We start from the raw sequence: 26,389 nt of genomic DNA, 5'->3' as shown, positions 1-26,389 counted from the left end.
GATCTGTGCATTTCATGTACAAGGGATTTGTTGATTTATGAAATGTACTTCAGGATGCAAATACTTCAGTGGCATTTTTACAACAGAAGTATCTTTTTCTCCCACTGGCAAAATTTTACTTAAAAATTGCTGTTATCTAACAAACTACAAATAAACCCCCTCTGTCTAGTAAGCAGATTAGAGACAGTGGGTCAGATTCCAATTTCAACTGAGATCTAGATTTCTATTATTTGTAAAACAAATGAACCATTCAGTGATAATAGTATTTTAAGTTGTGGAAAGTGTGACCAACTTGTAGCAGAATTTACCTAGAGATGTATTTATAATTTATTTTGCTATTTGGAAAGATAGTACACTTCTGTGGATTCTGACTCTGTATATCTTAGGCCCAAAATCTGGTTAAAGACTCACTGACTACAAGGACTTTTATCAGAAAAGAGTGTAATTTGTTAGAGGGAACTTTTCAGAGAAACTTCCTTTTTCAAGGACGTGATGTTTCAAATCTTGATTAGAATTTGTTATTATAGCAGAATGGCCACTGCCCTGAGCAGTGCTATTAACTCAGGTCATCTCACCAGTATTCATCTGTGCAAGGCTGGAATATTCGCTGTCATGTGGCTTGCAGCATCTCACATGCAGCGTATATCCTGTCAGCTTGTTACAAGTAAGGAAGGGCATTTGTCTTTTTAAAAATCAAAAAAGAAAAGCCTAAATAACTTTAAAATTGACCCTTACATAATGGACTTTTTTCTTTCCCCCTTTTTCTTTTTCTGATGTTCAGGGATGCAAGAAGAGAGATGGACTGGCTAATACTGTGTAGTATGGTTGTAGTAACATCCAGGTTGATAATCAAGATGCTTGCCAGAAGGAGAACTCTGGGTGTTTGCGGGTAGAGTAGCTGCTAGAAAGCAACTGAGGTAGATTTGACCCCTGGCAGTAAAGGAAGACCATGAAGAGGGGAAAAGAATAAGGAAGAAAAGGAAGAAACCAGACAGATGGAAGGATGCAAATGCAGCTGAAGAAGGTCTGGCAGAAAGAAATAGATCAGTAGGTGAGAAGAAAATATGGGGAGAAAAGCACAGGGAAAAGACTGGTGGTAAGCAAAATCAGACAACAGTAGTAAAGTAGCATAGTCACACACTGGGAATAAGTCACAGTAACTAGGAAGAACACTGGGTTGGAGAAATGACCCAGAGCATAAGAAAAGCACAGTCGGCGGTACAGGTTCCATTTATACCAGGAGGATTTTTAAACTGATTAATGCAAAGCAGGAATGCCACAAAAGGTGTTAAAAAAAGCAAAGCACCAGGCAGGTGACATCTCTGCAAAAATCTATGGGTTAATATGCAAAAAAATCTTGAAACACTTATTTAGGCAGCAGCCTATCCCACTAATACCAGGGATTTGGCAACAGATTAGGTTGCATTCCTTGACTGCCAAAGTGGTTTAATTTGCGATCATAACAACAAGGTAACGCAGAAACTCTGACTTTTCTCCTCTGAAAGAAATCATGGCAACCACTGATTCTATTGTGCTTTGTTGTTGCATAATTGTTAAAGAAATGCTTTCCGATGCCCTGTGAGAGGGGGTACTATCTCGAAAGCTCAAAGGGATTGTTCATTTGATCACTAAGCACAGTGTTATTCTAACCACTCATGCACGCAGAGAATGCCTCTATTCTTATGTTCCCCTGAAAGCTGAGATCATCTGAGATATGTCGGCTATCACATATAAAGCCCGAGGTAGAACTGCTGGCAGGATGTTTTAAGGGAAGGATTTTCACTGACCTGGGATTTCTCTTCTGCATTGGTGGATGACAGTTGAATTTGCTGACGATCAGGCTAATTTAGAAGGTGTAAGTATATGAGCAAACATTTACCTAAGGATTTCAAGCTTGAGAGCTTGTGTGTTGAATGGTGAAGCAGTTTTAAGAATGAAGAGTAGATACAGATGTGTTTCTAATTCCAAATCCATCTGGCTCTCCCCAAAGCCACAGACAGAAACCTGTCAGTGCATTTGATCCAAGGCTCTTAGCACTAGCAGATACTAACACACAACAAAAAAAAACCAAACCCAAACCCACTCAAATACAAGGAAAACCCCTACACTCACAACCCAAACAGGAGGCTAAAAAGCTGCACACAGAGATAATGTAACTGAAAAAGAACAAGGTTACTCCATGCTGTCCCATCCTACCATCTTTTAAGAATATGTATTTTTATTTCTGACCTCTTCAAATTTGTTTTACAATATTCCATTCAAGTCACTAATATAGTCTTGTGATGCACTTTAATGATTCTTGAATTGTTTTGTTGAAAACATTGTTTACCAGTAATCTCAAAAATGAAATGCCCAGCCTCTAACCCATATGAGTATTAATAAAAACCAAACCAACCCACCTCTGATTCATGCCACTTTAGCACAAGTAGCATATAGGCAAGAATTCAAATTGGTACGATGTCCTAAAACCTACAGAAGATTGATGCACTTTACAGCTTACACTTGAGACAAGAAAAGCTGCCTATGCATCTCCACCGCGTGCACATCACTGTTCTCTGAAATAACATAGGAACCAGCCTAGACCCCACTAGGAACTAAATACATGCATCTACAGCGCATGAAAGGACATGAATATGCCTTATCAAATTCCTCCCCCTAATCTGAGCTGTACTTTTTTTTCCCCTCCCCTCTGGGGAAAACACTGCTTACTAGCATGATTCCTTATTTTTGTGCATAAATAACGTTCTTAAAATAAATGCAGTATTGTAACCACAATATTTTAAGGAGGTCTGAAGGATTCTAAAAACCTAAACTTCATGCAAATTTCAATTTTCAGAAAAATGTGACCTTGTTAAAAATCCTACAACCAAAAAATGTTTCACTCAGATGAAAATGTCATTATTTTGCACAGATATTTTTTTCTTTTAACATTATAGGCCAAAAAAATTTATACCTTTCCAATATTCTGAGAACTCCAAATTAAACCTCTTTGTATTCTCTAAATAAAAAGCAAATAAAAAACCTAAATAAAACCATCATAAGGATCAAATATTTCGATACTTCCTTGAGAAGAAATCTGTTAAATTAAAGGGTTTATATTTTTATTTAAATCAGAATATTTGAATTATGAATCTGGCCCTTAAAATAAAAGTCTTCATGTTGCAGTGGTGCATCACAACAATGCCAACACAAGCATACTCATATAGATGGCGGAGAAAATGCTCTAATTTTAAATAGCTCCCTATGTCCAACTAGCTTATATTCAGCCTTTTCCCACACTTCATGCCTGATAAAAAGCATGATTATGGTAGTCTGAAAAACATGGGGAGTTGACTAGAAAAGTCAGATATTTGTATATGTCAGCAGCGATTTATTGTAAAGACGTTGAGAGTCACAATGCCTAGCCAAAGCAGTGTGCAATTTCAAGACATACACTTCTGTTTTCTTGAGGGGGCAGCTCTGCAGGCTTTTCCTCGTTTTCTATAGGAATCTTGAAAATAACTTGCAAGAACATTCAGACTCAGAAATCCCACAATAGGTAACTTAACTTTAGGTAGAGGTAAAAAGGGTCCTTTTACATGAGAACTAAGAAAATACACTATAAAAGTCCTCATATTTTCACTGCAGGAGACATTAGTAATCAGCATATATGTTAAACAAAAAAAAGTGGCTGGGAAATGTGTAACTCAGAAACTAGTAAGACACTGCAGCTCTAACTCTGTCCAGAGCAGAAATGGCATATAGAGAGGGCACCAAGAAGCATAATAGAATATTTAATCGAATTTAAACAGAATAACTGTGCTGTTGTGATTCTGCTACTGAGCTTTCCCAAGCAGAACAGGCTTTATCGTGAAACTGCACTTCATCTGCAAATACTAGAGCAATTTTGATTCTTGTACTACAGTTAGAGAGCAACAAACTGCTTGGTGCAAAAGTAGTTTGACTGTCAGAGGAAGTATGCACTTTGAGAAACGGCAATCGGCTGTAATGGGTGCAGAGCAACTGTCTTAGTCTTCCCATTATGTTTGTAGATCAACAGGCTTAATGAGGTCCTAGTCCTCAAGCAGGTGCTTCTGCAGTATGAATAACAACTGAAATAATGCTAGAAATGAGTCTGCATTTGGATTATGGTACTTCAGTAATAGAGGAAAAAAAAGCCATGTGCACCATGAAAATAATTAGAGAAGTTGAAAAGGAAAAAGGAAAATTCCAAGTGCATGCATTTGAGTGTCTCACCTCCTGGGCTTCTTTCAGAAAATCCTGTTAATTAGGTTCAATCCCACAGATCTCTTCAAACCACATCCTGAAAACAGGCCACTAAATACAAATTACTACAATCATGTGAGCACTGATTTTGAAATAGAAGCCAGATTTATTGTTGCTGGCATATGGAAACAGAGGTAACACCTCTCTGCTGGAACCCAGGGGGATTTGTCACAGAGGGAAAAGGGGAAAACAGTTATTTTGCTCGATCTTCTGACTCTCACTTTAAGCCCAGATCCACCTAAATATCTATGTCAAAATCTGGTTAGTTATTTCAAAGTGTTAAAAGGTATTCCTAATTTTGCTGAAATCTAGGAAAGTTCTTCTGTTTAGTTTCAGTTATCATTGTCCCTTTGTAGGCTGTGCAGTTCACAAGGATGATGGCCAGCCACTGATCCCTCACAGTGAGGGCAGAGTAATCTGGCGGAAAAAGAAAAAGGAAGCTTTCATTTTTCAAGGGTCTTGACAGTTCTTGGTTGAGGGTTTTATTTCAGCATGGATCTTGAAACAAATTTGGTTTCAGATCTTCATATTGGAATTATATATTTTGAAACAGAGCCCTAAAATTATTTCAAGAAATTTTGGCAAATAAACTGAAATAAGTAAACTTTCAGAATTCATATATAATGCTGAGTAAGGGATTCAGACTGAAATTAGGCTTGCTGTATAATTGGTATCCACATAGCTTAAGTGTTCCAGTTTATCCTATTTTGTAATAGATTTCCTGTGTTGACAAATACAGAAGGAATGTAATACCATAGCAATAAAATCTGGAGACCAAACAAGAGGGTCTTGTGGTCATTTTAAGGATGGCCAGTTTATATACTGAACATGACACACAAAACAAAGGACAGCCTGAGAGAAAGTAAAAGGTAACAATAACGCTACTAATGTGGCAAAGTCCTGCTCATGCCATAATCTTACCTTACAGAAAGGAAATACTGGAACATTTTAGACCTGATGAATAGGTGAAGCAGCAGGAGGCAAAAAAGTATCATGCCTAGAACTAATCTTGCCTGAAAAGGCTTTGCAAAGAATTCAGTCCACTCAACGATGAATGTCAGAACGGCATTTAAAACTTAGCCCTTCAGTTCAAGAATGAAATTCTTCACCTCTCCTATTTGGCTTTGGGTTGCAAGACATCTATCTGCAGACGAGAAAATGGAAATGTCTTTCTGCCTGAAGCTGCCCCAGTGGCGTGCAGGATGCCTGATGTGAGAGATGGCTTCCTCAAGCCTGCTAGCTGAGCCAAGGACTTCACGTACCACAGACCTACGATCAGCATCTTCCTTGGTAGGAACTCAGGCATAACCACTGCACAGCTCTGTTGAAATCAGTAGTTACTGTGCTGAAAAAGCAGGAGGTCCTGCATACATAAATCAAGACAAACAGAGTCACCACATCCTGGTAAACATTCAGGGAAGCCCACTTATTTCAAGGAAGGAATAGTTTGTCAAATGTTAAGTATCTATTTTAGAAGCATCAATATTTTTATTTTGTCTCCATTAAGCTCAGTGAAACAAAATCTATTTATGGTAACATTGTGTAGTGGCTTGCTTAGGTGTCCAAAACTTTTGTTTCAAGAGCATATTCAATCACTTTTCCACAAGCAAAGGTTAAAAACAAAACCCTATTACAGATCTTTCAGAACAGAAATTAGAACTCTTCTGAATTTCTTTTATCTGTAGCCAGTTTCTATTGAAGTCACTTGAGATAAACAGAGATTTAGAAGTATTTTTGCAACAGCATCCATACATGTGTTTGTTTAAACAACTGAGTTTAGACTTTAAGATACTGATTTCTGCTGCAACCCCTGTTGTCAGCACTACCAGGGATGTTGTTAGTTTTCCATGGTTAATATCACACACAGCAGAAATTTTAAGATGCTACAGCAAGAAGGATCAAAAAGGAAAAAAAAAAAAATCACAGTGGATGACAGCAACTAGAAGTCACTCAGACTAATTTAAAGTTCCTGTTTTGATGGAGATACTTTGTACCCAGTAGAAAAATGGTTCCTTCTAATTAAGTGGGAATATTAAAAGGCCTAGAGAAAGCCAAGCTTTTCATTGGCAACAGGGAAGGGAAGCATAGGGAAGGCTCTGGAGAGGGAGCCTGCTCTGAACAGCACTGAAAATAAAGAGCAGCATTATCATGGCTGTTCTCTGCTCCTCGCAAGGCTTGTAAGCGACTGCAGTCTTGTCGCCACCAGGATGTTTCTGTACAAGTACCAGTGTGTGCACACCAGTAAATACTAGTCCTTTTCAATTCTATTTTCCTCATCAAAAATAGATACCTCAGATGTGAATTTCTGCCCTGTCCCTCCTTGTCAGCACTTAAAGGGACACTGTCACGCCCATAAAAATCGAACTATTGCACAAGTGCTACCAAGCTATGTATTCACAGGAGTTAAGCCAAACCACAGTCAGCCTTCTTGAACAAATGTGTAACAGAAAGCCACAGCTTCAAGTATGGGTTGGATTTGCTGCCTGACATGGTAGTGCAGCCCTGGAGTTTCACAGAGCTCCAGGCTACAGAGATGGGAGTGCCAAGGGGAAGCCAACAGATGCCAAGTCCTGTAAATCTTCATTCACTCATTCAAAAGCTCTGCATTCCTTCTTGCTTTCACTCTCCACCACCATTAGATTCATTTTCAGTCTTGTGGACACAGTTGCAAATGTCATACATTTGGCTGAAGCACAATTTAGATTAACTCAGCATAGAAATAAAAATATTTTGTCAGGGTCACCACCAAAAGAGTTTGCATGGGATGTTTACAATATGCTGTCATTCTCTACTTTCATAATCCTTTCACAGTGGGCTTATTGCTGTTTGGCTTTCCCTTACAGAGCTACAGCCATCATAACCAAGTCTGATATTTTTGCAGAAAAACTGCTGCTGGATGAGAAGATGCAGCTACAATGCCTCTCTCGCCGCCCTTCCACACTCTTCGGGCAACAACTTGAATGTAAGAAAATCCACAGGTCTTTTCACACTTCAGCCCACCCTTTTAATGCTGGAAGGACAGGTTGATGGATTCTTGATTTTTAAGATCAACTCACTATCTTTATGGTTTTGCCAAAGTCAATAGAGCTAAGTAGAATATTGCCAATGAATGAGGCTTAAATGGGGGTGTGAGTGGGAAGTACCACTAAGAAATCCAAGCCAGAATTTCTTAGGCCCATCTGATCCTGACAAGGAACTGAAATTCCACCCAATCGACAGCACACTGAATGGGAAACAACAACTTAATACTGACCTACTGTGTTTATGAAGGTAAGACATTTACCCCTGTATCCCCTTTTTTGCCTGGTTTCTATCTTCTGCATTCAGGTAAGAAAACAATCTGGGTTAGGATCTCTCTCTCATGACATGTGCTGTGGGCAGCCTAATGGAGCCCAGTCGCACAATCAGAGGTAATTATGGGGGCTAGACCAAAAACCAAGTACCTCTTTTTAACCAGGGTAACTCACCACTGGAAGGCTGAGGAGAATCCACTGTTTTTATACAGTTCTTGCAATAGGACACTATTGTGGCTCCAATCAGGTATTATGGATTTGATCCAGTTATTACCCAATGAAATTCTGTAATTCTTAGTATGCAGAAAGTCAAAGTAGGTGGCTTTCATATTTTATTTTTTTTTAAGATGCAAAAGGATTATCAATCTCAGCTGGTGTTTCCGTATTCTCCTCATAGATTGTACAAAAACTCATTCTGGTTCTCTTCTAGCCATTGCATTAAAGACTGAGTCACATCGTAATTAAACTTTAATGACAACATCTGTTTCAGCTAACACGACAGAAGAGTGGTTGGCCCACGGAGGACTATTCTGCTTCTTATTTCACTCAAACCAGAACTGAGCACTTATTCAGCCTCAACAAAACTGGAAATGGGACAACAGCAACATCCCAGCTACTTTCCCCAAAATAAAGATCTTTCCAAAGCACTCTGAATTCATTTACAGACAAAATTGTGCCTTAACCAAACTGGATGGTACATAAGGATCAGTGATGGAGAACACTAAGGACTCTGTTTCTTCTGTGCAAACAGAATAGTTCCTTGGGCTGCAGCTTGCTAACAGGACAAAGACAACAAAATACACTGGGAAAGGAGTAACTTCTTTTCATGGCTAGCTAATTAGCCAAAGGCCTCATATCGCCACCCAGCAACACGTGACACTAGACCACCCTTAGCCATCTTCACTTTTACAATCAGCTACAACGTGTGCTCTGGATAACAACAGGATGGTAAATGACTATTGTGCTTCCCTCCATCTCCCATACAGACTCACTCTTACTGAATAAGCAAGGGGAAAAAAAAAAAAAATCAGCAGATCCTGTACACTGTATAGCAAGCATTAAAATAATAAGGCGTTTATTATACTGTTATTGTGCTGATTAATTACAGCAAGCACAGCCCACCAGCCCTGCACTGCTAAAAATGCCGCAGGCATCACCGGCTCAGGTCCATGTCTACGCTAACAAATCTAGTAACTCCAGTCGCTATAAAAGAAGAAAAACCCAAACCTCTGTTATGTATGTAGCTTGCACGTGGTATAGATGATAAAAAAAGAAAAATCCTACAGATCAGACTTGTTAAAATGCCCTTAAGTGTTTGTGCACTAATTTTGTGGCAAACATCTGTGCCATGTTAAAAGTAATCTTAAAGGCTCAGATGCTACTGCATAGCAGTACATTAAATATAACGGCACATTAAATAGTTAGATGTCCAAGAGCTACTGTTACTGTTTAAAGCATCAGATAGCTGCCAGAAAAAAATGTGTTTGAATGCTACTGTTAAAAAAAAAAAAAACAAAACGTAAGAATGAGCCATAACCAAATCAACCACAGAATTAACATTAAAAATGCAAAGATCTGTACTTTAGAAAAAGTTTCAAACCCTAAAATAACAAAAAATCCCATTAGCTGGCCAACGGCTGCCTCTGAAATCCTGCGGGTCTCTTTCCACCACAGCAGTTCTCTAGTCTTCACTAGAAGACTACTTCTTGGGCTTCTCTTGCCCACATGTAAGCTACACATAGTTTGCAAAAAGCATTTTATGATATATAAGATCTTGCAAGAACAGAGTTTCAGCCCTTTCCTGGGTGGGGAGGGGGGGGGGGGGGGACGGGATGACACGACACACTAAACCCAAAAACCAAAAAATGCTTTAGGTGAGCATAGTACCTCTGAGATCCAACAACTGCACAAAAAATGCCAAGCATTTTTTTTATTAAAACATAAGTCTATTCTTTCCATCTCAGAAAGTTAATGCAGTCTCACCATTGTGATTTTTATAAACCAGTGGTCTCTGGATGGAAGCAGACAGACCAAGTCTTGCAAGAAATGGGCAAAAAGAAAGATATGGTGAAGGAAAGTGGAAATGTGTGGACAGTTGGAAAAACAGAATCATTACTTAGCTTATAATGAAAAACTACAGGAGACTAAATTCCCTCATTTACCTCTCATGCAAGAGGGAATAACTGCACTGTGGTAATAACATGTATTTTAGGACAATTTGCTGTCTCACCAGATTGCTTTTTTTGTGTAAGCTTGCCATTATTTTGCATTAAAGTCATAGCTTGTGTCCCACAATTGATTTTGTTTACAAAGAGAGAAGCTTCCCAGGTCACTGAACTGCAATAACCCTCAGCTTTTAGCAAGCTCCTGATGCATCAGGACCCTCCTGATAAAGGCATTGTGCAGCAATGAGCTGTTAAATGTCTTCCAGCTCTTCTTTTAGCATTCTGCCCCCTCCCTTTTTTAAATGAGAATCAAAAAGCAAAAATGGATACGAGAGTGAAATCCATACAGATATAACACACAATCAGATATATTCCCACCTTGTAAGTATATTCTGTACAACCACTTGTTAATTTGTAAGATAACAACACTTCTTGATTATTTCAGGAGAATGGGTTTTATATACCATCATTAAATCCCCAACTGAACAAAAAACCCTCAAAAACTGGTATCCAATATACAACATCCAAAAATTCCTAGGTGCAGATGCAGTGGGACTGCAGCAACTACAGCTACCCTTGCTCTACCGTGTTAGGGGAGGCCAACGGTGAGCGTGACTACATCTGTCAAACCGTTACAGATGGAAATCTTGTGGAGACAGAAGTTCTTCAACCTGCATGGGGTTGTAAAACTATCCATAGGATATTCTGCGTAGGACACAGCAGTGGGCGTGAGCATAAGGAATGAATCAGGGTCAGTCAGGGTCGCCATGGAATTGTGCTGAGTGTATGGTTTCTAGATACATCTCTGAGCTCCGCATACAAAAAGATACCTCAGGATGTACCCAGTACTGCAATTAGAAATGTCAGAATGATGAATGGTGCTGAATTCAGTGTCACTTTGCCACACTTGGAACAGCACTTACCTCTTGCCTAAGTGAAAAAAAAAAAAAAAAAAAGCGCTCTACAATTCTGATCTTTTCTTTTAGAGAAAACAAAACAAAACAAAAGTTCATTTTGCCTTTGTTATAAAAACAAAACACACATAAACCCCCACCAAACCCAAACAACAAGAAAAAACCAAACACCCCATGGTACAACTCCAGCCACACAGCACAGATCACTGGAACGCACTAAGCCATGAAGAACCATGGTCACATCCACAGACACAATTTTTGTCCTAATTTACTAGAAATTAAGCTTTTCTGTTTGAGAAGATTAAGACTTACCGTATCTTGAAAAGTTAGTACTTTGACTTTTTATTGCTATCAGAAAGGGGAATATACTGTCAACATATTACAGTTCCCCCATGGAGAATTTTTCCTTACTTGTAATTTTATACTAGTTCAACCCTATGGAGAAAAAAAAAAAAAAGCATCAGTAAAAATCTGCATTTGTCCTTTTCCCAGTTAATGCAATGTGGGATTGCACCAAAGGAAGAGCTAATCCTCCCAGTAGTCAGAATGACAGGCAGTTTGTCCTCCTGCTTTTGCCTCACAGTTGTAGAGTAGCAGTGGATCTAATAAACTTCTGAAAATCATCTCTGGAAGTAAGACCGGCAGTCACCTCCTGATCCATTTCTTTAAACACATAGCACTCTACCCAGCAATTTTCTTCCCTCTTGCACTGAGATGTCATTCAGTATCCTTTTCTGACTACATACTGCTTGCAACAGAGACCATGTTGACTACGTGCAAGTTCAATAGAAGTTTGTTGCAAGCAAGACATTCTAGTTCCACATCACAGATGCATATTCAGTATATATCAGACAACAGAACTCTGTTGGGTGTCACAAGAAAATCCTTTCAAAAGACAAACAAAACTAACTCTTGTTAATTCAGAATTTCATAGTTATAAATACCATTACTGTACAGACTAGATTTCTTTTCTCTCCCATATCCTTACCCTTTTGCTCCATTTCTCCACTCTATCTTCTTGTATAAAAAGTTCATCGCCTTTGAGAATTAGCTCTCTGAAACACAAGCCATACCTGACTTGTTTGCTTCGTAAAGCAGCTGGTAGTGGATCAATCCTTCCTTGTACGTACAAAGAACGTTATTGGGTCTAGCAGACTTGAAAGAGATATCTGCACTTAGTTCTTTAGCACCACAACATTCTCAATCAGTAATAACATGCTTGCCTCCAAAACTGTACCCAACTGATAGGGACTGCAGAAACCACGCTTAGAAGCAAGTATTTCCAAAAGAAATATTGCTGTATTCAAACAGCACAACTTCCTCAAGTATTTTCTGTATAACATTCTCTAGCAATTGCATCTATTCTATCCTGTCCACAGTATAGAAGGTTCTCTGCTCCTGAAAAATCATACTGTCACCTGGTCTAAGACAATATTAACCCTGGAAAGGGGGGAGACAAGAGCGAAGCAAGAGATTTCTGTCTCCTTTGCTGAAGAGCCTTTGACCTGGCAGTCCAGGCACTCTGGTGCCTGCCAGGGACTGGCAGTTGCTGCCACCGGGCGGCTCAGTGAAGAGGGACAGCCAGGGCTTTCAGGGGGACCGGACTCCTCTGAGCGTCCGCAGCACACCCACACACCAGGACAGAAAAGGCAGGCAACAGTCAAAGGGTGCTGCCCCCCTTTCTGAAGGGGGCTCAGTGGCTGCATCAGGCAGGAATTGACTTCTCTGCTGACTGTGATAACCTTTCTGTAGGGGGTGGCATTGTCCAGAGAAAGCTGGGGAAAGTGATCTTTGTGAAAAATAAATATAAGGCACAGAAGACAGCAATATATGTGAAAAGGGAAGGCTGTGCTCCAACCGCTCAAAGAGGCTGGAGGCTATTTAAAATTCTTCAGAAGAGGGATTCTAGTCAAAGCTGAAGCTATAAATTAACCAACTCCTGGTGCATACTTGATGCTCGTTATAATTAGCATCACTGGAGAAAAAGAAAGGAGAAAGAAATAAGGGCTAGCTTGAAATAGATCAATCCAGAGGGAGAATAACTGAGCAGGGTCTGTAATCTAATCATTTAAGTCATGGGAACAACAAATAACTCACCTAGGGAAAACTGTTTCAAGCTTATAATTCATCCCCTATGAGATGGATTTGAACATCTTAAGAAATTGCCCGGAAAGGCAGGGTCATTCTGAGAGACATAAAACTTGTATCTGCCAAAATTTTCTCCCTGACTCTCAGGGAATTTCACACTAAAGTGGTTTCATTTGCACCTTCAGTCCACTTTGATTTCCTCACTTGACCAGGGTGAAAAAGATTATTACAGACTTCATTTGCACCATAATGCCTTTTTTTTTTTTTTTCCCCCATTTTGTTCTCATCTTAACAACAACAAACAAACCAGACTTTCATTTGTAAAGTGGTGAAAGGGTTCATATAAGATGCTATAGTCTGAGTTTTGGAGTCAGAAAGAAATCTTCCTCCTTGTAGTGCCAAGTTATCAAAGGTTGATTATTGGCTTATTTTAGATAAGCAGTTCAGTTCACAGATTTGGAACATGGAACTATTTAGCAACTTGTTAGTAAATCATTAGCTTTAAAGAACATGTAGTAAAGTGCACGTCTACCTTCTTAAATTAGTAAATGAATTTGTAGTGAGGTTATGGATTACTGGATGGTGAGTTTAAGCCTACCAACAGTGAACTTCATGGTGTTTAATTCCCATTTTTAATTTTGCAGTCCCCATATGGACCACAGGCTTGCGTAACTACTGGTTTAGTTCACTGGTACATGGGGCTAGTGATCAGAATAGAGAGAAGATTTAAAAGCCTAAGATTTTGCTGGTAGAAAGAGGTAGATGGAGGTGTCCTTGCTTTGATGTCTCCATTGTTCACACACAGAGATAACCAGAGATCGGAATTGAGAAAGGGCACAGTCTGAGATGCACATTACACAGTGCCATGGGGGTCTATAACCAGTAATGCTGGATCTACTGCAAATAACTGGTGGAGCAGATGAAGAGGAAATGAGGTAATAACCTCACCACTGAATTAATAAAGTTGAAACCTAGTTAAGTCCACTTGTGGACTCCTCAGACACTGGCATCATATGATCAGTGTTGGAAACATTCATACCAGGAATTCATACTCACATGTCAGTCACACTACATTATCTCACTGAGGAAAGCTGATTTTAAACTAAACCAGTTTAAATGGTCACAAGCATTGTTTCCATATATAGTAAGAAAGATTTAATTATTCATGCTACATTCTTTTTGTACCTTGAAAGAAAAAAATGTCTCACTGTATTCAGAAATATTTGACTCATCCAAAGGTTTTCAAGCTAGTCAGCCTTAATAAAACCCACACGATTCCTGCAGATCTTGCATTTCCACTGCAGAATATAATGGAGATAAATACTACACCAACTGATAAAACTGTCAGCCTTGCCCTCACCTCTCCTGCATTAATGTTAGACTACTGCTTTTTTATTTTAGTTCTACTAGCATAAAATCAACACAAAGTTAGAACAATAAGGTTTCCCTGGCTCTTTTCCAAATCTTAATGCAGAAGAAAAGGCTAAATACAGCTTTCTGATCAAATAATAAAGCTACCACCAAAACCTATAGGGGGAACAGGGGGGATTCACAAACTATCAAGAGGAGCTCACCTAAAATCTAGGCCTCCAAGTATCCCCAAAAGTCATCTAGTCTATCCTTCTGCCACAAGATAAGTTACATTACATCAGTTTAGACAGCTACTTGTCTAACTTGTTTTTAAAGGCCCGCAATGACGAATCTCCACACTTTCCAGATGATGCATCACAATGCTTTAGTGTTCATTTTAGGATTCCCCTTCCCAACATTTAATCAGATCTTCCTTTCTGCAATTTGAAGAATTCACTGCTTGTCATATCCATCATGGACAGAGAAAACTTTATTTTCCCTCTTATTGCATACATCTTTAATTTTGTTGAAGACTTGGACTCAATCTTTCTTCTCTCTGGCAACCAATTGCAAATCTTTCTTCAGAGATGATTTATTTTAGATCTTTGATCCCTCTTTTTTTTCTTCTCGGTCCTTTCCTCCACCTTTCCAGGTCGCTATGGAACGGTATGGCCCACACTCAAATGCTATAGACCATCATTAGGTAGATCACAAGGACTTTGTGAGAATTCTGTTTTCTGAACTAACAGGTCAAATAACATTTTCCAGTTGTCTGTATAACTCACCAAATACTTCATTATCCTCTGAAGACTGCTGTGTTAGCCTGGCTGCTTTCGGACTCTCTTTAGTTGCTTCCTCCACCTTGGTTTCAGCATTCTGTAAAACAAACATTTTTTCAGATTAGGTCTTTTTCTATAGTTATCAACCAGAAACATTCTTCAAACTTCTTAATTATGCACACATTACATTCTTAATGAATGTGGAATCATTAACATAGTGGGGTTTAGTATCTTTACTATGTATATGTGGTTTTGCAAAATACTGAGGGAAAATACTCTCAGAAGAAACACAGGGGTTTTTTTTTTAGTCTGTTTTAATCTGACTAGAGGATGTAAAATGGAGAGCTGGGGAAGACATCTAAGTAAGAGAGAGATCTTAAAAATCATGACAGACTTGTAAGTTTCCACTTTTCCTCCTCATACTTCATTTTCTTTCTGTTGACATCTTCCATTGTTGACTTAGTGAACAAAGAGATCAGAAGATAGTGCACAAATATTTCTCTTTACAGAGCAAAGGTAAGTGAGCTAGAGAGAGCTTAGGAACAGCCCTCTTCAGGTCTTTAACCAACTCATGTATTTAACTGCTTAAAGCACAAGTACTTCTCTATTTCTGAAACAGATCTTTCAATTAGCTATCTGCTGTTAGACTGGGCCCACAGATAAGTCAACAACTTCAGTACTTAAATTGCCAGAAGTCAAAGCATTTCATTCCCTAGCTAGAGAAGACTGAAGAAAACAACCTGTGAAACATTGAGTTTTAAATACTTATATTGCAACTAAATATAAAATAACTCATGGTTTTCAAAATGTTTTACTTTGGTACTCAAGAGAAATGTACATGCAAGCTTGCAGCAATGCAGACAGTAAACTGCATATGCAGTCAACTGTTCAGCGATAGATATGAAGTGATTGATGCAATATTAAATATTATTGTAAAGAGTTGACTAAGAATTGAGAAAGGAAAAAAAGAAAAATGTAGTATGCCAGTGCTTTTTAAAGGACAGATATTGCTCCATTCAAGTACATGCTCATTCAGAAGACTGTGTAATGTTTTAGAGAAGTTACCTCTGTACAATTTATAAATTCTGACTTACATTTTGAAAATGCTGCTATACAATCTGTCTGTGAAAATTACTGTTTCTACCCTCAGAAACATAAAACGCTTCCATACTGTAAGTGGTCTCTTATTTCCCCTTATTAACCACACAGAAAATACAAGAAGACAGATAGATTACGTTTGTCAACCTCCCTGTAGAATACAGGAGTACAAACTCATGGTACGTAAACTCAAGAGACTTTGAAGCAAGACAGCAAACTTTGTCATGAAAAATGAAAGAAAGACGTAGGAAGCCTACTGGTGTCACACAGCAGCAGACAAGAATTAGAGAAAGCAGAGAACAGGAAAGAAAGGAGAAACTGTGCTTCAGAGGAGAAACACCTGCAAAAGAGAAAGGATTCTGCACTCCCTTCAGGTAACAGCCTTCAGCTCTGAAAAAAGTGGAAGAGGACATCTGCTACAGCAGAGTGAGCCAATCCCAAAGCAAAAAGCCACTAAAAATTGTGCCATTATGGATGAGACAAAATTCATACAATTCGATGATCAAACCAAGTTCAGGGCTTTCCCACATGAAGGGGACAACTGACCTCCTGATCAGAGCTACTGCTCTAGGTTTTGTAAAGATAGTGCTTGTTAGCTCCATTTCCAAACGTATTCCACCATATTTAGTGTATGGTAAAGCTGGTGGTGCAGGAGGAGAGGGATTGCTGTTCCTCATGCCCTTGTTCCTCTTGGGAAACAGCTGGAAGTCTGTAACCTGCTGCATCAAGAGCAGCAGCAACAAAATACTATCCAACAGATACTCAGTGGTGTCTATGAAATGAGTTGTCACTCCACGTTCCTACTAGGGAGATGTTCACATCCCTTACTTTAAAAACATGGTTTTGGCAGTCTTGGGGAAATTAGAAAGACTGAGCCTTGAGATGTTTTGGTTCGAGTTAATGTTACTGGAAAGAACTACAGAGCAGCTGTGCTGTCTGCTCCCTGGATAAGCCACAATGTTGGTGTTGACAGATGTCAGCTCCAAGATGTTGATAGGAAAGTTGTGTGATATATCAGCCTAAAGCATGACAGTGCATGGCTGGATGTACATCCACTTGGCATGGCTTCTTATACAAAACACAGACTTTAAAAAGATTTCTTTTGCTTTACTATTTGCACTAAAAAATTTACACAACACATTATTACTGGCATACCTAACATTCCTATTACCAAAAACAATACAAGAAAAATAACTGTAGAAGAACAACTGATGATCCAGATGCTCCAAAACAAGTTTTAGTCTAAACCAGCATTTTCTAAGACAAGATTTAGCCAGTTGCTTAATTTTTTTTTTCCAGTCCTAAAAATTTTTAACTGTCTCTATCCTTCCAATCAATTAACAGAAAAAGTAAAACACTTACACTGCCTGAGCTGTGCCAGGAGGGACTTTTTACCTACAAAGTACTTGTGGTTAGTTATAAAATAAAGGCCCTTTGTACATAACACAGTAAATGTAACTCTATCTAGCTTTTACTTCAGGCTGAGCACTCAATGCAATTTCAGAAGTGATGGGCAAAACAGGTTTATTTTACAGTATCCAAGTTCCCAAGGACTATAGACTACACCTGATTTTAGCATGAAATAAATATTATAGAGACCTAAATTTACAAAAACTTTTTAACTACCTTGTCATTTTTGCATACTAGTTAGGAAGGGCCTGTTTCTTTTGCTTTAATGATAAAACTGGTACTTAATTACATCATTTTACAAATGACAAAAAGACTAAACAATTATTCATGAAGTGTTATGTCTAAAAGAGAATCAAATCCAACATGAAGCAGAGATTCATATTGTCTGTGCTCTCATTCCTGCCTTTTACAATCTACTATGTTTTCTTATTATGTGCTTTGCTAGTATGTTTAGCTCCATCCCAATGGCACAAATGAAAACAGACTGAAATTTCTTTTACTGACAGAAAAGTGCCACGCTGACATCAAAAGTTCTAATTGCGGCAAGACAACACAGACCGCGAATGCATGACCTGCTGCTTTGGCAGCACAGCCATTTCTCCAGTTCCTTCTCTCATTCTCATTCATTCATTCATTCCTGTCCACAGCACATTACCTTCCCTGCACTTAAGCCCACAACACCTAGCAGAACTGAGGGCATGGTAAAACACTTGATTCCTCCTCTATGCTACATTTCCAAAACTAAAATAAACAACAGATGCTACCTCAAAAGACAGACAAGAGTTTCTAGTGGATAAAACCAGATTTGACTGGCAATAAACCTCCATTTCGGAATAACAGAAAAAGGGTAAACTGTTGCAGGCAATAACAATCTTGATAATCTAAACAGTATCCACAGCAGCAGACCATACAACTCTAGACTCTGCTGAAGAATTCTGCAAAATGTTCCTGATCTTCCACTTCTGCAGTGATATTCACCTAATTTCTATCAGACAAGGCTACCTTTTCATTTAATATTCACAAAATGTCTGTATGATGTTCAGGTTATAGTATACCTTCAGGACATTATATACGTTGCCTCTTCTCAGAGCTAAATGATCTTCCAACAGAGTTCCAGGGAAAACAAAATAAGAAAAATCTTAAAATCATGGATACGTGCTCCTTCAAAAATGGGACAGTAACATGATTGAGAGCCATGTATCAGTAAGTCTGTCAAACGCACAAACGTTTCTCCAAATACCAAATACTGCTGCAATTGGCAGAACAGGATGCAAGTCATTCTTAACAGTGATCATTTTCTTTGTCACTTTTGTATTCTGCATCCTCAGATTAAGTACTAATAACATTCCTTCCACCAAAGTTGGAAAAAGTTCCTTGTTATTTTATTCGCAGAGACCTCCATTAGTCTCAAAGTTTTTAGCTCCCATCTGCTGTGAGGAATTTTACACTCACAGCTTAACACAATCAAACAGACAAGATGCTGTGGACAATCCTTATTAACACCAAGAATTCATGGAATGGCAGTTGGCCCTCTTCAGGTGGGCAGAGATCTCTTGGACCTGCATTAACAAGCATGTTCAAACATCTTCCTGAACTCACCCATCAATTCTTCTTAACTGTGGAGATTTTCCAACCCCCTTTGCATTAATACAGAAACTCATATACATATTAGCAAGCACCAGGCTTCTTGCACAGAACATGAATGGTGAATTTTAACAATGCCATACTGGCTAATTAGGACTCCCCGAGCAAGAGTACTGCCATCATTCAGAATAGGGTTACACCAGACTGAAGCTGGGCTCATGTTATCTCTACACAGCTTCAAGCTCTTGAAAATGTTCCAGGAACTCCCACATCAATTTCTTCTTCAGTCCCCACCAGTCATGAAAAGGATTCAAATTCTCCCATTAATTTGCAGATAAATAAAACAACTCTTTTAAACAGCAAGCTAGCCACAATCATTATCTCCAGTCTTCTGGTATGCCTCATATTCTCAGTTTTATTTTCATCTCTAAAGATTCCTAATATTCAGTTTCTAAAATGCAATACTCAAAATATTCAATAACTTCTATATAATCATTCTTATGTTCCTGTGCATATGTCAAAATCTTATTTAAGATAATGAAAAAAATGACAGAGTGATGGAAAGAGACAGAGGGCTAGAGTTTTCCAAGGACAGTTTTCTGTTCCTCTCAGCTTCAACAGTATAGTGCTACTGCTGCTAATGTCACGCATGGAGAATTTCAAAAGACATTTCAAACAAAAGGATCCCCTCACTAACCCCCAAGGCAGACATAGGCCCTTTGAAAAAGGTTTTGAGATGCCTCAAACACATTATCCAGGTCTGAAGAAATGCATTCAGTCTATTTTAAAACCTTAAGATACTGAGGGGTTGCAGTAAAAACCACTGAATTCCAACTCAAAAACTTGCTATATTCCCCATTACCAGTTCCACACTATTTTGCTATGTGCTTCCCTCCATTTATGAAAGGCATTTAAAAACTACTTCTGTTTGTGGAGAAGTTCTTACAAATTAGGTTAATAGACAGGATATCTTGCCTTTATAGCAATTCTGTTTCATTTTGAGAAAAGGTTCCTGACCACACTGGGGTTCTCGTATTTCATAACTGAACTAAAATCTCTTCAGCTCAGAATGTAATAAATAGAGACAACTAATGGATCCACAGTATGCTACTAGTCAGCTTTTACTAGTCCGTAAGGTATTCCCCCAATGCTGAGGAGGGACATTCACACATGCAGTAGGCAGAAAGCAAGTGATTACATTACTGTGTCCATACCACTGAAGAGAGACTAATTGCATTTGGGAGCAAGGACCTAAATGAGTTCATTTGGGAAACAGAACAAACTAAAAAGCAGGACAGGCAACCCTGTGCGAGAATCAAGGTTTTCCTACGAATACTGTGAACTGAAAATACCCAACAAACCCGAACTCGTGTACCACATACACAGGGACAGAGGGAGAGAAAAAGCTATGCGAGTGACCTGTTACTCTGTAGGTACTCTAACACACTGCCAGAATCAGGAATTCTCATAAAACAGCAAGGAATTTGCAAAACAAGTTAAGACAAGACACAAAAATATGCTCCAGGTCAGTATTTTCAATGTAAAGCAAGAATCCTGTCATGTGTCTTTCACTCTGTGCACATTAATCCTGAAACCGTACAGAGGAAACCTGAACATGAATCACATAAAATTCAGACAAGTACAGACAGAGCTATGATTTGCTATTTCCTCTACCAATCCCACCCTGGTCCTACAGAGCAGAGCAACCACCACCACATCAGCTGTACAAGCAGCGCAGTGGCACACACAATACAAAATTGTGAAGATCAATGAAGGATCTAAAACCTCACTTGGAAACACGCTGAGTTTTGACAGCCTCCAGAACACTTGACCTGAAACTAATGTTATTAAAGCACATATGCAGCCTGCTTTGAACCCAGGCGGTTTTTCTGTAGTGTCACTGCAAACAGCATCTGACAGCCATTGATGGATGCAGCTCCTGACCTCATGAATCAAAGAGGAAGCATAACAACACTCGAACAAAACCAAAAATAGGTACTTTGGATATCAAGCACAATAGCAAATTTCTTTTACAAAAGGGGTTTTAGGCAGATTTCCAGAATATCTGAAGAGTGACAGCTGTCAATACTGATGCTTTCATAGTCCACTCTTCACCTTTATCCCATCTAGGTGTTTGCTAATTTACTTTCCTTTTAGCCACATGCTGAACAAGTACAAATATTTTACTATTTTTTTTTTCAAGAAACGGATGTGGTTTAAGTCATAAACACAATGTTGATGACACAGCCTCAACTCCCAGTGTATCTCCTTAAGGGCTTTATAAATACATTGAATAATGGCAGTGTCTAACCCTAGCAGACTAGTAATTTTCAAATGCCACCACCTGAGGTCCTTCTGAAGGATAATAATAAAAGAAAGTGTACAAAAGCAATCCTGTTTCCTTCTGCTAATGAAACCACTTCTATATTCTAGCATATTGACAAAATCTGGAAAGAGTTCATATAGGTAACTGACACACCAGAAAAAGATAAAAAAGGCCATCCAAGCATTTGAATACTCAGTCTATACTAAAAGCACAACAGAGATGCAAAAACTAACAACTAGTTACAGAATGATGCACAACATTCAAGAGGGAAAACCCCCAAAACTATTACCATTTTAAAAAGTGCAAAATAACAATCCACTAGTCAGAGAGATAGGCTTACAAATATTTGGGACTTTTTTCACACAGAAATTGGCTTTTAACCTTGTACATTGTACTTCTCATATTGCAGGTCTGTCAGTTTGTAATGAGTAAAAAACAAAATGTTTGCCACTGCCTGAATTATTAGAGATCATCAGCCTTGAATCCTCCTTAGGGGCCTAGACAGGACTGTCTGTGGCAGTAAACCTGTTGATTTGCTCTTTTTAACCACAGGAAGAGAGAAGAGAGGTAAGAGAGACAGCAGATCTCTATGGGGAGCATAATGCAACGTACAGCACAGCACTCAGCAGCACTACAAACTTGCCTCAAAGCAACACCGCAAGAGTTTCTTGAGGGTGCTGGGCTGCACAGCCGCGTGTGTGCAATTTTACAAAGCAGCACTGGACAGCAAAGGAAGCAAAGGCATTGAGAGAGCTCTTCAAATAGCTGGAGTACGTTTGGGAGACTTGACCATTCCAAACCGTGATTCAGTAAGAAGTTACTTGATGTCATGATACTCAGAGGAGACTAAAGCCCTTTCCCAGACTCCCACAAACTGGCTGTATAATGCTGCATTAGCCTGCTGCTTATGGAGGCTTAAAAAAAAAAAAAATTAAAAAAATCATGCCTGAAACAATGCCCAAAATTGCTTCATCACACAAAGGGATGCCGGCAGTGGCCCAGAAACAAGAAGATACTCAGTGTCTTAAATGAGTAAAAAAAAAAAAAAAAAAATTAAAAAAAAAAATCAAATATTCAGTTAAATATTATTTTCTTCCTTCCATTACCTAAAAGGTATTTTGAGTGAAATATATTATAAAATGAAAGTTCTTATGGAGAATCTCAGAAATATTCACTGTAAAAGTGTCAGGCCTAAGAATGATACAAGACTATCAAAAATAAACCAGTCTGACAGCTTAGCAGCAACAAAACATCTTTTCTGGGTCCCGAGCTGTGAAAACCTTCTGGCTTTTGTAGTACTCCAGTTGACAATGGACAGGTATTTTTGACAAAAACCCAACACAGTTGACATTCTGACTCTGCAGCCGGCATTACCTCTATTAAGGGAAAACAGATAAGGTTTCCCTAGTGGGGAATGTAAGTGGTTGACTCCACAGGCCTGAAGAAGCGAAGTGGAATGCACATGACTATGTGGGCTACAAAAAGATGGAACACAACTGTGCCAAATAAGCACGCAGAGAAGGAACTCAGCACCCGACACAACAGTCTAGCTCTGCCCAGTTCCTCAACAGCAAACCAGATTGCAGGGAGGCCAGAATTTCACTTCTGGTATTTTATACTTAATTCCATCACGCGCAAGAACCAGTCCTTTGGTGTGCAAAACAAATATGCTAGCATACACATCTGGGCCATTTCTATAAGCAATTGAGGACTGGCTTTACTGAATAATGAAAGTATCTTTTTAGTGCTTGCTCTGTGTTAAGAGGGTACCATAAAAAAAGGCCAAAATGGGTAGACAACTTGAAAGGACTTTCTCACTGTTCTACTCACAGTGATACATTAGGCTAAACCAAATTCCCTTTGAACTTAATGAGTAGGAAACACACCCTGAAACAATTCCCACTGCACACCAAAAACGGACTTTCAACTTGTTGAATTTAATTTTTACTTCCAAGCTTTTAGCTCATGAGGAAAGAAAGCTCACAAGCTGCTATGCAAAAGCACTTTATATTCAAAATTACATCACTTCAACTCCCTAAAAACTACCGAGATATTTTTAACATTTAAAAAGCAAAATTTACATTTATTTGCCAAGAATTAAAAGAAGAAATGAACTTAACACCAAGCAGTTAATTTTAGAAGGGAATTTTTCCAACATACTGATTTGGAAGGAAGACCATTTTCGCTGCTTTAGGTCACTTGGCAGTCTCTATCCTTGTGAAGTGTATTTCTAAGCCAAAGCTAAAAAAAAATTTTACACACAAGTTGCCTGATATTAAAATGTATTATATTTACCTGCAAGACCTGTAGGTTTAAAGGAAATTTTGACCACAATACTGACCAATGCATTTTTTTCTGTACTGTGATAAAATTATCGTTTCTTAAATCTTGTACAAAAAGGGTTTGGGCTTTTTTTGGGATGGTATTTTAACCCAGATGTTTCAGCTCCTCATGAGCGTGCACTCCCCCCATGGCCCCAGCCCTGTCACACACACAGAAACACACACACACCAGTTTTAACGGGAGAAAAAAAAGGTTTGCTATGTAACATTTGGTTAAGAGGGAATCTGCCATGAACTTGCCACCAGACACAGAGCATGAGGCCTTCATACAAATATTCCCGCCTATCCACGCAAGACACAAAATTATGGACGTTATAACTGAATGACAGGAGCTTTTCCACTTTCCTGTTTGATTTAAATAGACCAATATTAAATGCATGATCTTGAAAGAAACTTTGAGATTTATTACTCCATGCTCCTGGAATGAACACAGATCCTCTGCATACTGTAAATAAATGCACAAACACCACTTAAAATATTTTCAAATGTCAAGACTTATGGGGATAATATTTACAAAATAATCAACAAGATTGCCCTTTTCAAAATGCAAATAAAGATTTCTTTTCAGATATGAGTTTTGAAATACAGTTGGCATGGAAGTAAGATTTTTTTAGTTAAAAGAAACTCATGAAGACCCAAAATTGACTGTATAATTGTAAAAACTGGTATGACACCTTTTAACACCCCCACTCAAGTAAATTAAAAATACGAAGCAAAACAAACAAAAAACCTCTGTTCACTTCAAAAGCGTATGGTTTTGTAGATCTCTGAAATCGAAGCTTAACTCATAAGCACAGAACAGTGATCAGGAAAGGGTAGCTATCAAGAACAGACATGATTTCCCGAAGTCAGTCTCATTTCTCTGTTGTATTTAAAAATAAGTGCATCCAGTGAACACCACAGGTCATGAAAAGCTCCATGCACAAAAGTACGGGCACAAAAGTATGGACACTTTGCTTTTACAAGCTCTAGCTTAGTGTTACCATAACTATCAGTATGTGAAGATACGGAAAGATGTTGATCACATTATCAAGGATCACTTTATCAAGATACTAATATGTCAAAAATAGTTCCTCACTATAAAACTATATAAAAAAATGCCACAAATATTAGATACTAGGTTTTATCAAAACCTTGAGTCTAATGGAGACTCGCCAGGAATGTCAGACACTAGGCAAAACTGAGAATTCAGTATGTCCTTGATAGTCCATGGAAACAACTTCTGCTTCAGCCCTGTTGTGTTCTTTCCAAGGTTTCTCTAGTCCACATCAGCCTATGCCCTTTATTTGCCAACCCAGTCTGCCACTTCCTCACTTGCCTGTGGGTTGTCATCTCCCTCCCTCGTTATTCCTAGTTTAAAGCGCTCCTCACAGGTTGGCCAGCCTGTTGGCAAAGATGCTTTTGCCTGACTTGGTCAGGTAGATTCAACCTCTTCTGAGCAGTCCTCGATCCTCAAAGAGGGTCTCCATGATTGTAAAAAACCAAATGCCTGTTGTCAACATTAGCTGTGCAATCAGTTGTTGACCTCCAGAATCCATCAGCTTTCTCTCAAGCCCTACACCCCCACTGGGAGGATCAAGGAGAAAATCCTTAGCCTCTATGCCCTTGTTCCTCAGCCCTTGAGCCATATAACCATGGTTGATAGGCTCCAGCTGTCCCCTACTGGTATCAAGGGTGCCCTTGTGGAAGAGCAGAGAAGGGGGCAATAGTCCAAGGATTTAACAGGCCCCAGAAGCCTCACCACACCACCATGGATCCAAACCTCTCTCCTAAAGCAGAAAGTATGCGAGAAAAAGAGCATGCACAAAAATGTAGTTGCACCTTAAGTAATGACCTTGGATTTAAAAAGATAGGAAGGAGGGACAATTGGGAAGTATAATATGGTTCCAAAAACTAACATAAAGCACCTCATGGTGTTTGCTTCTCAACACACTTAAAAACCAGAAATCACCTCCCTTTCCCATACCTCACCAAAGACACTGCAAGAAGACCTTTACAAGTATTAGTCACCTCTGCAAATCTTGAACAAAACCAAACTAAAAAAATTACGAAATTATCAAGCTTGCTCACTTCTATATCAACAAAATATGGTTGTTTAAGAACTTGGATTTAAACCCTTTCATCATTAATTATTTCTTAAAAGGAGATATGCAGGCAGACTGTACTCCAAAATAACAGCAGGCATAAATAGAGTTTTAAAACAACTCTGGTGGCAAATAGGTATCTTCATGGTGTTTTTCTTTGAAAAACGAACAATATCAGAGATTTTGGGTAGTAGTTACATGAATGCATCACTGCAAAAAAACTGCAAAGGAAAGCCATAAGCTAAAGTACCATCTTTTCCTGCCCCAGTAAATCAGAAAGCTGCAACTCAGTAAAAAGAAGTGTTTCATCAATAATGGTTCCTGCAAAACATTTTTATACTTTTGTAGCATAAAAGGTTTTTCCCTCCTTCAAAGAAATCCAGTAAATATAGATTCAAACATATTCCTCTGGAACTACCACTAAAATACATTTTAAAGTACATAATTTTAAGAGACAGACTTTGCCCATTAACTCTCAGCAACTTCAATTCGCATGCAAGACAATTAGCAGGAAGCCAACAGCTAGATGCTAAATTTTGATATGAAAATCACAAGGCAGGAACAACTACCTTTTCAGAAAACCACAATACCATCCCAGGGATTTGTTCATCTAATGTTCAACTACGGGCACAAATCTGGCTGACCTTCCTTTCAGTAGACCACTGTAAGTCTCTCAAGTATAAACCAAAT

General features: G+C 38.7%; 1 protein-coding gene across 2 annotated transcripts in view; it reads right to left on the bottom strand.

The window, feature by feature from the left end:
• The window catches only part of MBP (myelin basic protein), a 90,686-nt gene that overhangs the window by 45,548 nt on the left and 18,749 nt on the right, over window positions 1-26,389 (bottom strand). Inside the window, exon 2 of one of the 2 annotated variants that reach the window (XM_074876987.1) lies at window positions 14,862-14,952. In XM_074876987.1, the coding sequence (XP_074733088.1) occupies window positions 14,862-14,952 (91 nt within the window). Of the gene's footprint in view, window positions 1-11,626; window positions 11,655-14,861; window positions 14,953-26,389 lie in introns of those variants that run through there. The other variant, XM_074876998.1, reaches the window with a different exon arrangement.

The sequence above is a fragment of the Strix uralensis genome, chromosome 1, assembly GCF_047716275.1.
Source record: "Strix uralensis isolate ZFMK-TIS-50842 chromosome 1, bStrUra1, whole genome shotgun sequence".
In the NCBI taxonomy this organism is placed as follows: Eukaryota; Metazoa; Chordata; class Aves; order Strigiformes; family Strigidae; genus Strix; species Strix uralensis.
Note: the sequence above shows the minus strand (reverse complement) of the source record. Positions and strands in the feature narration are given on the sequence as shown.